The sequence below is a fragment of the Fistularia commersonii genome, chromosome 20 (genome assembly GCF_037954325.1).
Source record: "Fistularia commersonii isolate RoL2024-O1a breed Wild chromosome 20, RoL_Fcom_v1.0, whole genome shotgun sequence".
In the NCBI taxonomy this organism is placed as follows: Eukaryota; Metazoa; Chordata; class Actinopteri; order Syngnathiformes; family Fistulariidae; genus Fistularia; species Fistularia commersonii.
The window spans coordinates 4,269,733-4,284,151 of NC_141303.1; the positions used below are offsets into that span (position 1 = coordinate 4,269,733).

The 14,419-nt window shown below is 36.7% G+C and overlaps 2 protein-coding genes across 2 annotated transcripts; both read right to left on the reverse strand.

The window, feature by feature from the left end:
- Window positions 1-982: 982 nt before the first annotated feature.
- fkbp6 (FKBP prolyl isomerase 6) lies at window positions 983-4,419 on the reverse strand. Its single transcript, XM_086167309.1, has 7 exons — window positions 4,335-4,419; window positions 4,033-4,235; window positions 3,575-3,694; window positions 3,305-3,505; window positions 2,294-2,403; window positions 1,351-1,448; window positions 983-1,156 (listed from the first exon to the last, which is right to left on the reverse strand). Exons 1-6 carry the CDS (start codon window positions 4,351-4,353, stop codon window positions 1,367-1,369), a joined length of 735 nt encoding a protein of 244 aa, XP_086023435.1. The 5' UTR covers window positions 4,354-4,419; the 3' UTR covers window positions 983-1,156; window positions 1,351-1,366.
- Window positions 4,420-6,762: 2,343 nt separating this feature from the next.
- Window positions 6,763-10,783, reverse strand: tmem244 (transmembrane protein 244). Its single transcript, XM_086167252.1, has 6 exons — window positions 10,658-10,783; window positions 9,533-9,618; window positions 9,333-9,409; window positions 8,183-8,308; window positions 7,658-7,702; window positions 6,763-7,477 (listed from the first exon to the last, which is right to left on the reverse strand). Exons 1-6 carry the CDS (start codon window positions 10,748-10,750, stop codon window positions 7,380-7,382), a joined length of 525 nt encoding a protein of 174 aa, XP_086023378.1. The 5' UTR covers window positions 10,751-10,783; the 3' UTR covers window positions 6,763-7,379.
- Between the last annotated feature and the right edge of the window lie 3,636 nt (window positions 10,784-14,419).

Consider the following 14,419-nt stretch of genomic DNA (forward strand, 5'->3'; position numbering starts at 1 on the left):
CATGTGCTTGGAGATGGCAGCGACACACACATAGCTGCAAGTCGATTAGTCAGAGGTCAATGAGATTGCCCTGCTTCTTCATCTGCCCCTCCCCACTTCTGATCCCAATTCATCCCCTCCTCCTTCCACCTGTCCCCTTGCTCCATTTGACACTTTTTAAACACTCCTGCTTGCGCTCTTCCATCATCCACACCATGGCCCTCCTTTGTCTGATCATTGTAAACTTCAATGAGCAATATCATTCAATTATGTACCGTGTAGATTTAAACCAGGGGAGCAGCATGTCTGGTACTAAGGCTGAACATGAGCCAGACTGAGTGCTGACATACTTAATGAATTCAATCTAATTCACCTTTCAAGTATAATTTTGCATTTAAGTCAGTTGCATTCTAGCCCCCTCTCTATTCTGGAAGCTTGCTGATAAGCACTCCCAGCCGTCTCTGTCAGCCCAACTATTTTTTGTTACAAATAAAGTACTTCACCCACAAACACAAATTCCCCTATCCCACCCCCTAGCCTCCCCATTCCACCTGCTAGTAATCAGATTAAATGACTGCTTTCTTGAACACTGGCCTAATTCTTTCTATTTCTACCTGTGCACACAGAGATATGACCAATATGGGTGCATCAGTTAAACATAGCTAAATTACTGGAGTGAAGTTATAAATCACTAAACTTAGGCTAATTTTATTAGTTAAAAATTACATGCTTCAAGTATTCTATTAGGTAGTTAAGACCATTAGATTATTTATGGCATATGGATTGCATAGTATGAAAAGTAAAACAAACAAAAAAAGCAGCACACAAAACAAGCAGTACAAGACAGTTTTATTAGTAAATCAAGACTGATTAAACCATGAAAAATACTTTATTCCATATCGAGCAGAATAAAGAATGCAAAACGGCCAAAAATTTTTGTTCTCATGCTCAAGCAGAAATTCTGCAGATACTCCTTAGACAGAAAGAAAATTTGTTGCGCTATTATATTTTCAAAATGTTCCAACAAATGAATTTTATGTGAATTATATTCAGCATTATTTTTAAAGAACTGTACACTGTGTCTGCATAATATTAACCAAAAATAAAAACATGTTCAATTCACCAGTGTATTGTGCCAATTGCTGTTGGACCTAGAAATCCAGTAGTGATCTGCCATCTGCAAAACGAAATTATTGATATAAATTATTTGAAAACATGAAAAATGTTTGAGAGCCACTAATGTAGATATAGTTTTATAGATATAGTAGATATAGAGTTTCAAGTGAACTCTTGTTGTGGTCTGGGGAAACTTGTAAGGGACCTTAAATTTGGTAGTTCACCCTAGCAGGCTTCAGCCAACAGTTTTATTACCTTGTCCATCTCCTCTTTACACCTCAGCTGCTTTCTTCAATTTCCAAAACATTTTTGAGCACATTTTTTTCTCTTTGTCCAAGCAGTCTCTGTAGCATCTGAAAATATAATTTACACTCCGATTCAAATTCAGAGTCCATAATTCAACTCACATAATGCACTACACAACAAATGTTAATATCAATATAATTTGAGCAATAGCTCAAATTATAGGAGGGCAGAAAAGCTAAAGAATTTTGTTATAAAATTTTAAACCTGTACTTTACAAGCTTGAATACATGCAAAACAGAATAGAAAATGCTATAACATTATTATATTACCACAACAATTTGTATTAATCATTTGGTATGGTTGCGACTCCAGGTGAATTTACAGTTAGATATTCATATATAGCAAAGGACAAATAATGAAAAAAAAATCTGTGTTAATGAATTGTGAATGCTTTTTTTGAATATTGAAAATGTGGTACATCTAATGTCTCCATGTTCATAGATATTGAATGGTAAGAAAATTCCAATTTTTTGGTAATATGTGAATTTTTTCCATGCACACAAATCAAGTAAGGTCATGAGACTAGCAACAACTTCTCTTCAAATAATGTGTGACATGACTTTCATACAAAAACATATATAAATATCTTTAATAATATATATCTTTAATATGCAAAATCTACCTAAAATCCAGCAAAAGCCATTGCCAAAAAATCATCAGACAAAAAAGCCTTTAAATACCCCAGAAATTAACAAGTGGAATAAGCTAGTGTTATCAAACTGGGGATAACAACTAAACAATTTGTGTTGAATGCTATTCATGATTTTCAATTCAAATAAAATAAGAAAGAAGGCAAGTAAATATTGTGACTTTATTTCCCCCTCACATTTAACCTATGAAATACAGTACATACACTACAAGCATCTGATGTGACACAAAAACTCAAGCTTACATTGTCACTTTCTTCAGGAGGCTGTTGATGTCACTGTCAAAGGGCTTCTTTTCTTGGGCAGTAATGAGGCAACCTTGAGCGCTCTCATACTCACCCAACTCCAGATATGCCTAGGGATGGCATGAGTTTTAACAATGAGCTACTGTTTACTTGCATTTTGTACACAGGGCTTTAGAGACTGTATTTAACAAAATTAATCATTTTTACATGTAAATACATAATTTATATAAGATATAAAAGGACAGACAAATTAAAATATACAATTCTTTTCCAGAAACAAAGTTAGGAATGTCATGATGGACTAACAGAAAAACAAAAGACACAACAAGAATTGCACAGGTGACAACGTTCCATATGTTATGAAAGGAAAGGTGTACAAGATAGTGGTGAGACCAGCGATGCTGTCAGGCCTAGAAACAGTAACAATGACGAAAAGACAGGAGGCAGAGCTACAGGTTGCAGATATGAAGATGCTAAGGTTCTCTTTGGGAGTGACGAGGATGGATAGGATCAGGACTGAGTCGATCAGATGAACAGCAAATCTTAGACGTTTTGGAAAGAAAGTCAGAGAAGCCAGACTGAGATGGTTGGGTCATGTACAGAGGAGGGATAGTGAATATATTAGTAGACGGACGCTGGAATTGGAGCTGCCAGGCAGGAGGTCTAAAGGAAGACCAAAGAGAAGATATATGGACGTAGTGAGACAGGATATGGAGGTAGTTGGTGTGAGAGAGGAGGATACAGAGAATAGGGTTAGATGGAGAGGGTTGATTCGCTGTGGTGACCCCTGAAGGGAAAAGCCAAAGGGAGAAAGAAGACAACGATGTTACGTAAGCTGATGCATTAAAAACTATGAAATACTTTAAGATAAAAAAAAAATCTGAAACAGAAAATCAAAATGAGACAATATTGCTGAACTATGTACAGTAACATCTCAGCACTGCATTCGGCAATCTAAGATTTTTCTTCTGATACCTAGATAATGGCAAAAACAGAAGAGTCCAGTCTGACCTGTCCGCAGCGGTAAAGAGCCTTCGTGTTGATGGAATCTATGTCCAGGGCCTTGTTGGCATATTTCAGAGCTTTCTTTGGGCTTTTGAGGCGCAGCTCAGTGAGAGAAAGATTGAGGTAGAGAGGTAACAGTGAAGTACTGATCTTCTCTTTCTCAACATCACTCTGAGTTTCCCTTTTCTCCAGGAGCATCACTGCCTGCTGGGCAAAGCAACAAAGTTAACACGCTTGTGTTTTTTTCTCTAATCTTAAAGAGATCCACAATTTCACCTTTTTATAGTGATCTTTGGCTATGTCGTATCGGCTCTTGATGAAGCACTGGTTGCCAAGACTGCGGATTGTAGTGACGACTTCAATAAGTGTAGACAGAGGAATAGTGTTTTGCTCCTCCTGAAAATATGACGAAAATAATGCAGCACAACTTTTGACTGTTTTTTTTTTCTTTTTAGATCTCGTGCTTAGTATGATGTCCAACAAAGGTTATGATTTGAACCTAACTCTCCACTTTTCACCTAAAGGTAACAGTTTTTCTTTCTAAACTTTTGTATTTAAATATTTCGACCCTCACATGACATTTTGGGAAGCCTAACCAGGTAGTTTTTGGTAATGCTGCTGAGAGTCACCAATAAAAACACAACCTCTATTAGTTTACATAAAATAGTTTCAGTTAAAAAGCAAACATTTGAATCTGATTCTGAGAAGTACTGCACGCTGACTAACAGTCCTACCTCACTCAAGCTGATAAAGTCATCCACTTGGCCAGTGTCGAGGAAGTTGATGAGTTGAACCTCATACAGAACCATGGCAGAAGCAGGGATGTGTGGAGGACAACCCATGTCCCCGAAGGCATAGCAGGGCTTGAGGAGGAAACGAGAGAATTCCCCCTTTTTCATGGTCAAGATACCCAGCTCCAGTCCACCTAGGGTTATGTCTGATTGAATTGTAAAAGATTGACTGTCAGCCTCCAAATCAGGTTCCCAACATCATCTACAGTCTTCATTGAGTATTGACTGCTGAATGAATCTCTGACCTCTTCCTAACTTCATCATCCGGGGATATCTGAGGTTAGTGGTGGTATCAAAAGGTGGATCCGAACATCCAATGAATCCAGAGAAATGCACTGTAAAAAGGGGAAAAAAAATGGCAATTTTACGGTTGAACAAAGTAATATATTGATGTGGTGGCTTCAGAGAACGGATTTTACATATCACTGAAGCATTTTGAGGCACAGTGGGGCCTTCTCCCGGATGGATCACTTCTTTCAGAACTCCACCATCTCCCAACACATCTTGCATCTGCTGGGCTAAATGTTCAAAAGGACTCTACAGCAGCAGGGGACATATTAACTTATTACATAAGTAGGACTGCGCAATCAGTCAAATGTCTTCATGTTGCAATTATATCTCCAGATACATAAAATTATGAACACATTTCGTGTCTAGATTTGGACAAAAAGTTTTACGTTTCTAGTTATGTTTCTTTTTTAACCATTTCTCCCCGATGTAAAACTACTTTAAATCTTTCAAAAATAGTAGGGCATTGGAATAATGTTGAAACGAAAGTTACAATTTTATATCCCGACTTCTTAGGTCACTGATTACTTTTAAAGCTAAATCAGGGTAAGGAAATTGTCCTTTCTGACACTTTGTCAGTAAAAGCCCATTCCACCAGTGCTATCCCATCAGATGGCTTGGGAGTAGCTGGGAATTGGCACTGCGTGTTTGCATCCCCTGCACTACATTTTCTTCCTTTTCAGAGATAAAACTCTTTTCAAAAAATGTGATGTCTTTGTGTCCTTTGTCCTGTTGAATCAAACACTAGCAATGGACAGTGGTATAGCATTATTACTAAATTCATGTAGCTATGTGTTATAATAGTAGTAGATAAAGCTGTACCAGTATATGTATTTAAGGCAAAAATGTATCTATTTTCAGGTGGAATAAATACAAAATATTCCAAATGAGATCATGCTGATGTGGTTTTTATATATGAAATATGGTAATGTAGTCGATATTCATAAAAACAAATCACAAAGAATCGATTAATATTGTGAATCCTTCAACTCGGTCTTTTTTAAATTTTGGCAATGCTTTAACCGACTGAGTCACAAGAAAGCAGTGATAAATCCAATTGTCGCTGCCCGCCGTTTATTTACTTTACATATTGCGTGGGCAAACGTTTTAACATGCTTGTCTACAAACAAGCATGCTTATAATTTTGGATCCCTGCCTCATTGCAACATCTCTAATTTCATTTATTTAAGAGCAGAAACAGTGCTATTACTCAAATACATAAATACTTAATGATTAAAACAAAAAACTTTCACTGTGTTCCTCTTTCATTCTTCTCAAGGGAGCTGAGTCTCCTAGTCTCAAAACGCAAACCTATTAACGACTGCCATCATTGAGGTGTATGTCTAAAGAATTACAAACTTTAAGAAATACATATATAATACTCCTATTTCCCCCAAAACACAGAAAACTAAAAGAGTGGCAAATGTACTGCGGTGTGTTTTAACTTTTGTATCGTATTTGTATTTGAACTAGCTAGCGAGCTAGCTAGCGATATACTGGCTAGCAAAAGCTAGCTAGTTAGCTAGCTAGCTAGCTATGTGATTCACCACCGTGCTCGCCTGACGCTCCCCGCCCAGGTCCATCCTCGTCCGGCTGCTGCTGCTGTAAATCCGTTTCTTAACCTTTGACCAACGTCTGACTTCCTGAAGCCTTCAGAAAAAAGTCGTATTATTGCAAATTGTCGCAAAAGATACAGAAAAGAAAGTAGGTCCACCCCCTTTTTTTGTCGAGTCAGGTGACAGTCAGTGAGGGATCAAGTTCAAGGGAGCAGGGTTTGTGATAAACTGGTGTGTTCAAATGCATGGGATTCGTTTAAAGATGTTAAGCAAGTTCATTGCATTTTTAATTCTATTTTTAACTCTTTTTAACATGTGCGCACCAATGGTTTTCACTTTTCATTATGCCTGCTGAGTATTGCAGAAGGATTTGGTTCTGACTGGTTGATTTAAATCTATATATTTAGAGGCCAGGAACAGGCTTAATTGAACAGGTGTGTTGTAAAGAGATTTCAAAATTTTAAGATGACTAACTGAATTGACAAAAAACTTGAGCGTACCATTTAAATCTGTTCACTTACCACTTGTTTCAGATGAAGGAAATTAATTCAAATCCACTTTTTGACCCCCCCCCCCCCCACACACACACACGCAGACATATATCTGTCAATAGTAAGACATTTGTTAAGTGACAGCTGCAAGTTAGTGTCTTTTATTATTTGTGCTAATCCATTTAATGTAAGTTCGAAACCCAGGTATCCTTGAATTTAAAACTTGCAGTAATGAAGTGTTTGGGTTTTATGTCCACATTGTCTCGCACTCAATCTCAGGTTCTTGAATGAACACAGCACCACATAAACACAGGAGACACAGCAGTCATTGTGCAACGAGTATTTAATATCTACATAACATTTACAAAGCCATTGTGACTTTTTGGTATAAATTGATAATTATCACCGAGGCTAAACTTTAAACAGGAAATAATCCATATTATCATTTGGATAGGATTAAAAATATCCTGACAATATGAAGCAGGTATAACTGTTTTCTTTTTGTTTTTTTTGTTTATTTTTTGTGTTTCCTAAGAAAAACCCTTTCATCTACACTAAATTGCTGTCAACTCTAAAAGTGTGACAGTATTACAACACCAAATGTCTGACTTTATTAGTGTCTAATGAAAAACTAGAGGTTTACATTCTTCATAGAATGCACTCATTTTATCCCTTGCCTTTTACAGTGTGTAGTTTGATAAGAAAAGGTACAAAACAATAACTTAACTGTACAGAATATATTTAAAAAATCTATTTATAAAAGGAGGAACCAAGAGTGTTGGCTATTTTTCCCAGATGGACAGTGTACCTCGTGGTTGATTAACAAAAACAGAAATCTACAGGTGAGTGTTAAGGTGGAACTGGCAGCAATGACAAACAAAATAAACCACGTTAAATGCATCCAGGTGTGAAATTATTCCAGTTATCCTGTTATTAGCTGTCCTTGTTGCTGTTATCAGAAGTTTTGCAATTCAGCTGGATAAACAAAATTGCTCCTGAAGAGTTTATAGGCCAACAGCTGTCCTCCAAATATCATCATCACCAGACCTGAGCCTAAAGAGGTGTAGAGAGGGGAAAAACAATCCGTCAGATAAATGTTTTAATAACAACAGCTGTTCTGGAGAAGGTGAGTCAGGGAAAAGGAAAAAGGTGAGATCTTGTCCAGATATAGCAAGAGCTGGACTCGGACTGGAAACAGAAATAGTACTAGCATGAAGAAATAACACATCTTACCCAGTGCTATCCACCAGTGCTCGGCTGAAGGGAAGTCCGACATCACTGCAAAGAACAGGAGACCAGGCTTGTTAACCAACAAAAAAGACATTATAAAATGTAAAAATTAAAGCTTCCAAGAAAGAAAAGTACATGGGACATGAGGATGCTGCAAGTTCCTCAACATTTTCTAGACTTGCTGTTGACATTCAAGTCAGCATTCCAAGAAAATGAAGTGAATTGTATGAATTGCAAGTCTTTCATGAGCTATGGAACCAAATAACTGACTTTCTCATTCCAACCCCATGCAAGACAATAAGTTTGCTGGGTTAGCAATATGAAGCTTGAAGTTAAGTTGAGTTGTTATTGTACAGTTTTCGGCTGCTCAAAATGTATGCCGGACACTGTATTAAAATATTTATGAATAAATACTGCGGAAGTCCATTCATCTGTGAACAACTACAACTGTGCCCAGTTACATAACCAGAGCCTCAATCCTATTAGCTCTTCTGCTCCACTTTGTGTACATCCTTATATATTGTTTACCTGCGACAGTCATGGCGACGTGAAGCAATGTGACTGTAATGGCGTAATCCCAAACCCACTCCTCCACGATCCAAGCAAATATCAGCCCTCCCAAAACATAGGTCACTTCTGTGGAAATTACACAAACTAAACAGAGGTACCAAAATGAGTGAATGAGGACTTGATTTTAAGGTTTGATTTTAACCAAAGACAATTTCTTCTGTTTTTTTCATTTACTAGGTTTTAAAAAATCATGACTGGACCTTAGGATAATTAGCGGGGAAGAATTAAATGCAGAAAAGTTCCCAAGTAAAACTTTAAAAAAACTTTGAGTCCATGTATTGCTTGTCATATTAAATTCCTTAACAACCATTATTACCATTCTTTGTAAGTCGCTTTGGATAAAAGCGCCTGCCAAATGACTGCAATGTAATGTAATGTATTACAATATGTTTATAGTTTACTGTTAACTATATATATATATATATTTTTTTTTTTTTCAAATGGTCAGACCTCAATATCAGAAAAAACTGGAGACAACTTCTGGTGTGAGTTTATATAAATGAAGTGAACTGCAGAAATAATAAAACAAGATCTAATTAAACCCCTCCACTTGGTTTGGCTATAATTTAATGGAAAGTAGCCCTGACCAAAAATGTTTTAAATGAGACTAGGCGGTTAGATACACAGAAAAAAAAAAAAAAAAAAAAGATGAGGAAAAATTGATAAATTGAATATAAGTAACATAAAAGTGGAGTTCAGTAACTCCTTGAGGTTCACATTGACGAAACTTGTATTTAAAAAAAGAAAGGAAAAATATGCTTGATAATCTAATTTTTCAAAATGGTTAATCTGGTAATTGCTCAATTATGAATGTTCTTTTTATAATTTATATTTTCTGAGAAACATTTTGACTTTATCTGATGTCTCCAACTTTCTCATTAGTTAAATATTAAAAACAAACATTCGTTTTTAATTAGACAGCATCTATATCTAATGCATTTTGGACATGTGGATTTTAACAACTAGCTTTACAAAAGGGTATGAGTTTCCATTTTTGCAGTGAGCCAGATTATTAAATCCAAGTGCAGTATGAATGAAAAGCTTCAACTGCTACCCAGTGACAATTCTTCGTAAATGCACTTCAGTTCATGCAAACATTTCTGCTCACCAAGGTATTTTGGATTCTGCCATGATGGTTGCGTTGTGTAGTCAAATGGCGCCAACAGGCTGTTGATTTCATGAACCCTGTGTTGACAAAACAGAATGCTACTATTGAGCATAAGCTGTCCACATTTGTATTCCACTTTAATTCTTACGTACTCAGCTTTATATCTTTTTGGAACGCATATTCAGTCACATGACCCATACCTGAACAATCCAATGCAGAGGCTGACCACCATGTAGTAGAGAGAGTAAAAGCAGACCATGCACATCAACAGATTCTGGAGGACAACCTGAGAAGATGGAAACATAATGTAATGTGTTATTGGTCATTACACGAGTAACCAGTTGGTTAAGTCTTGCCCGAGATTTCTTTTGGAAAAGGAATTATTTCAGAACTGCAGGAAAAATAATTTCTTATCAGATATCTGTATTTCAGTATTTTGAATCAAATCACACACACATGCACGCACGCACACACGCACACACACATTGGTTTGTCCAAATCATTAGGATGTATGTGGAGCTGTTTAATATTGAGGGAAATCATGGTAATGTAGGCACCTCATACATACAGATACAATATTTTTTTATTTAATAGATTTAATAACGTTCCCCTACTGTTTTTCTGAAGACAATAAATTACCAGTAAACTCATGACATTTTCAATATTTTGAAATAAGCTTAATACATTTGGTGAGAGAAATCATGTTTTTCAAGTTTTTTTTTTTTTTTGCAATCAAAATAAAAGAAAAATACACCCCACAAGTTCACTTGGAATTTTGGGCAAGCTAGTATGCTTTAATGGTTGTTTGTGACTAGGTGGCAATCAGTGTTATTTTATTTATTTATTGTAAAGGTATCTCTCTTTATAATGGAGCTGTTTAGACATGAGTATATGGACAGGTCCCAAAGCAGATGCACAGCTAAGCTAATGCTGATACCCTTAGAGACAACTAAACACCTCAGCTAACACCCTGATTTATTTTCAATCTCTTGACTAGACAAGAGTTTTAAAAAAACAAAACTGAACAAGGTTCGAGACTCGCAATTAAACTCTCAACTCCGATGAGTTTGAGCTGGTCTTGCTGCAACATTCAAAGGTCCCAAAGATAAATAAATAAGGATGAATTTTGATAAAAACAGATATGAATTATTAACTATGTGCTATCAATATGTGAATCAATTATATTCTTCATGTCACTTTGCCTTTTATTTTATTAATAAAGTTAAAACCCTTAGCAATATCATTATAAACGACAATTAGTCTACGACAATATTGGTAAACACTCTGCCATCAGCAGAATTCTACATCATATAGGGTTTTCTTACCCAGGTGTCACTGGGTGTACTCTTGAGGGAGAAAGGTCCATGGCGTTTTATGAGCGTGAATCCACAACAACGACAGCAGTAGTCCAACAACATGAATAGCTGCTTGTCTGAAAGAGAGAATGTATGTTGCATGAGATAATTTGTATGTGAGAGCCTTTTGGGAGGGGGGAAGGGTGGGATTAGCAGAAATGGGATTACTACTAAGCAGTTTGAGTAAATCCCAGGGGGATAAAGGTAAACATACTACAGTGCACTTTTTCTCATAACCCAGTTTTTTTTTTTTGTGTGTTTCCCAAATCTGCAAGCACCATCTAGTTTTGACATCTTCAGTGTGTTCATGATATCCCTTCTTGGCTCCTACGCATTTAAAAATAAAACAAAAAGAAAAAATCGATCCCACAAAATAGGACACATGAGCCACAACACAACTAATAATAATGATAAAAAAACACAGCTTAATTACATTATTCATATGTTCTGTTGAGCTTGTTTTTTGTGCATGTGAGTCATCCTTGGCTCTCGAACGTGTCAGAAATCTTCAGTTCCTTATTTGAACAGCAGGCAGCAGCACACTCGGTCAAAAGCCTGAGCAATGAAAAACCAGGGCAGGAGTGAGATTACTGCCTCCTGCACAGGACTGTCAACAACAGATGATCCGTTCATTTGTGTACATTTCTGATAATAGTTTAATCAATCTTGCGTTGCTGTGTTGAGTTCAACTTTGATATCATGAATGAAATCAGGGCAGAGGGGTAAGTAATCTGCCCACCTCTGCTTTTCCACCATCTCATTATGGGAAGAAAATAAGCATGAAAGAATATGTACAAAATAAGATAGTGATGGAGTGATGACGAAAGTTCAGCCTCCCTGCCTACCGAAAATAGCAAAGAAACGCTTTAATTTTACCTCTTTGGCGTCACATCCTGCGTATGTCTCAGAGTGTGGGGTGAAACACATGTATGTGCTCCTTTGTGTTTGAGTGAGTGAGTGGGGTTTATTTGGCTGCCACGGTAACCTGCATCAGTGTAACCATAGAAATGAAGTGCAGGGGAGTGAGGGGGGGGGGGGGCATGTCAAGCAGGGTAGGTATCAACATTGTGTGTGTCTGCGTGTGTGTGTGTGAGTGAGTTGTGTTCTGGTTCATTTTATTACTCTGCAGCGCAGACACCTAATCCCACACATTACTTGCTCATTATACCTCTGGATGTTTCTTCTAATTACTTAAAGCAGAGGGAGATAAACAGTAAGTTTATTTAAATTTTGAAAATCATGTTCTTTCATTAGTGTTTCTAATTTCACCACAATAATGTCATTACTTGATATCATGAGGGTGGTTAAAAGTACACAGTTAACATGTGCCCCTGACTGTGTATTTGTAAAATACACCATAGATAACGGGTACTGCAGTATATTGATATTCCTGTTGGTAAGACAAGAAGGAAGAGCCTTTCACTTCTATGTCTATGCAATTGGAGACGCCTTCTTCCTACCAGAACGGATGGTGATTTATTGAAAAAATTAAATAAACTGCATCAAAAGTCATCACGTCATCTACAATCAACACTTTGTAACTTATACATGTACCGCATGTGAAGCATGAAAAGTACAAGATATTGTGATTTTCAAAGTAAAGCATACGGGTCTTTATGACCAATCAGCAGAACTCCATAAGAAAACAAGCATTTTAAACACTGTCCACCTGTTTTTCTGTTTAATAGTTCATATTTCGTAAGCATCATCATTGTGGTAATTGTGTAATATTTTTTCAAAGCTATTGTTACCAAATACCCTATTAAGGTAACGTTTGTCTCACTGAGATATTGTGCGCAATCACAACAACCAGTGGTTTCATTAGGGAGGCAGTTCCGTCTGTAGATTCACTTAAAAACTGACAATAGCTAACAATTTTTCTATCATATCAGAACATATTGAATGGAGGAATTGCATTATGCCCATCAGAGTATTGAGAAAGTGCATTTGAATACTGTTGGAGGAGGACGACAGATATCTTGGATTATCATTCATTATGCGAAGCTACAGTGTGTGTGTGTGTGTGGGGGGGGGTTCTCAAATTCATCTTGCACATTCTCTGTGAAGTAAGAAGGGCATCTATCTTCTCGTCTTACTCAAGGGATCGTGGAATATGAGTGAGATACCCTCTGAAAAATACTCCACTGTCTTTAACATTTGCTCCCTTCCAGATAAAATTACTGTATGTGTGATATCAAGTATCAGCCATGTAAAGATAATGAGTGTGTAAAACCCACATTGAAACCAAGTACTGCAAGTTTCCATCTGTGGATAGCAATGACAGCCAAATAACCATAGCTGAAAGTAATAGAACTTCGAGTAAACCTCCATATTCCTCTTTACTATGAAAAATTCGACCTGTTCCACCAAGTACTACTGTCTCGACTAGACTTGTATTGTAATAGACTGCAGTCTGCAGCCATTTATCTGGTCCTAATCTCGACGAAAGCAGAAGGAGAAGGGGGACTAATGAATATGACTCAACAGTAGATTGTTTCCGCAGAGGAAGAAAATTGAACCCTCTCTCCATCATTATCTTGGTTTAGGTGATTACGTTTTTAGGTTGTATGCCGTATGGGTCTAAATTGAACTCAAATTTATTGTACCTGGGATTTGAAATTGCCCCAATTAGGTGCTGTATAAACTTGAGTCACATTGAGTTTCTGGTGCACTATAATGGGAAATTTCATTATTATCTGAGATTTTACAGAACAAAATATCTGGGTGATCAATTAAAACTTGAACCATGTACCCTCTACTTTACTATATTTCCATGTATTACAGACACAGGTATATTTAACTGGTAATTAACAAATACACAGAAATAAATGTGTACCTGCTGTAAAAATATCTAAACATCTTAAACAAAATGTTTAAAATACTGAAATAATTGTTATGTTGCCCACTTATAATATTTCTATTACAGCATGTTTCCTTTAAAAGTAAATTCAACCTCAGTACACTAGATTTAATTACATTTGAGCAACAAAAACAATGATAATCATTATTTTAAAGAATGACAGAATAGAAAAAGACAAAAGGACAAAGAACAGTTCATTGATCATATAGATAGTGCAGTTGAATTTTGGGTTTCTGCTTTTTTTGGACCGTATGCATCAGATCCAATTGCTATTTCTCATTATCTTGCAAGCACAATGAAGAAAAATGGATGACTCCTACGACCTGTTGTCATCACTTATGTAAGCTCTGTCACCCTGTACTTCACCCCGATAGGCTGGTTGACAGACGAGCATCTGACTTCCATTTACTAAATGCCCTCCACAATTCAGGCATATATACTTTATATGCAAGCACAGATTTATTATTGAGAAACAAGCTTGGTGTTGCTCCAATTTGGCAAATGGCACATCTTACATTTCTATGTCATTTTATTTAAATTATAAAAGACTGAATGGCACCTTCCCAGTTAATTACTTTTTGAAACCTGGATATTTTGTCTCTTTGTGCATGTGTTCCTTCTTACTTCACTTTCCGTCCTCTTCTATGTAACACCTTTGCACATGTACTCAATTACTTCAGCTTTAGACGCATGTCCATAGCTACCTGCAATACCTAATAAAAGTCAACATGTTTTTAAATGCCCGTAATCCCACATGAGCTTGTAAACAAGCAATTCAACAATCAACAAAGTACGGTTTGTCAACCCCCCCTTCCCCTAACACACACACACACACACAGACACACACTTTTTCCACATGCACTCTTTCCACA

What these genes read in the sequence shown, in the direction of transcription:
- tmem244 (XM_086167252.1), bottom strand. Translation starts at nt 10,750, where the DNA reads ATGTTGTTGGACTACTGCTGTCGTTGTTGTGGATTCACGCTCATAAAA. An exon ending in GCAGAATCCAAAATACCTTG is followed by an intron (nt 8,309 to 9,332) that starts GTGAGCAGAAAT and finishes ACCTCTGTTTAG; the next exon opens with TTTGTGTAATTTCCACAGAA. An exon ending in CGTCGCCATGACTGTCGCAG is followed by an intron (nt 7,703 to 8,182) that starts GTAAACAATATA and finishes TGTTCTTTGCAG; the next exon opens with TGATGTCGGACTTCCCTTCA.
- fkbp6 (XM_086167309.1), bottom strand. An exon ending in CTCTTTACCGCTGCGGACAG is followed by an intron (nt 2,404 to 3,304) that starts GTCAGACTGGAC and finishes TGCCATCCCTAG; the next exon opens with GCATATCTGGAGTTGGGTGA. An exon ending in CTCCTGAAGAAAGTGACAAT is followed by an intron (nt 1,449 to 2,293) that starts GTAAGCTTGAGT and finishes TTATATTTTCAG; the next exon opens with ATGCTACAGAGACTGCTTGG.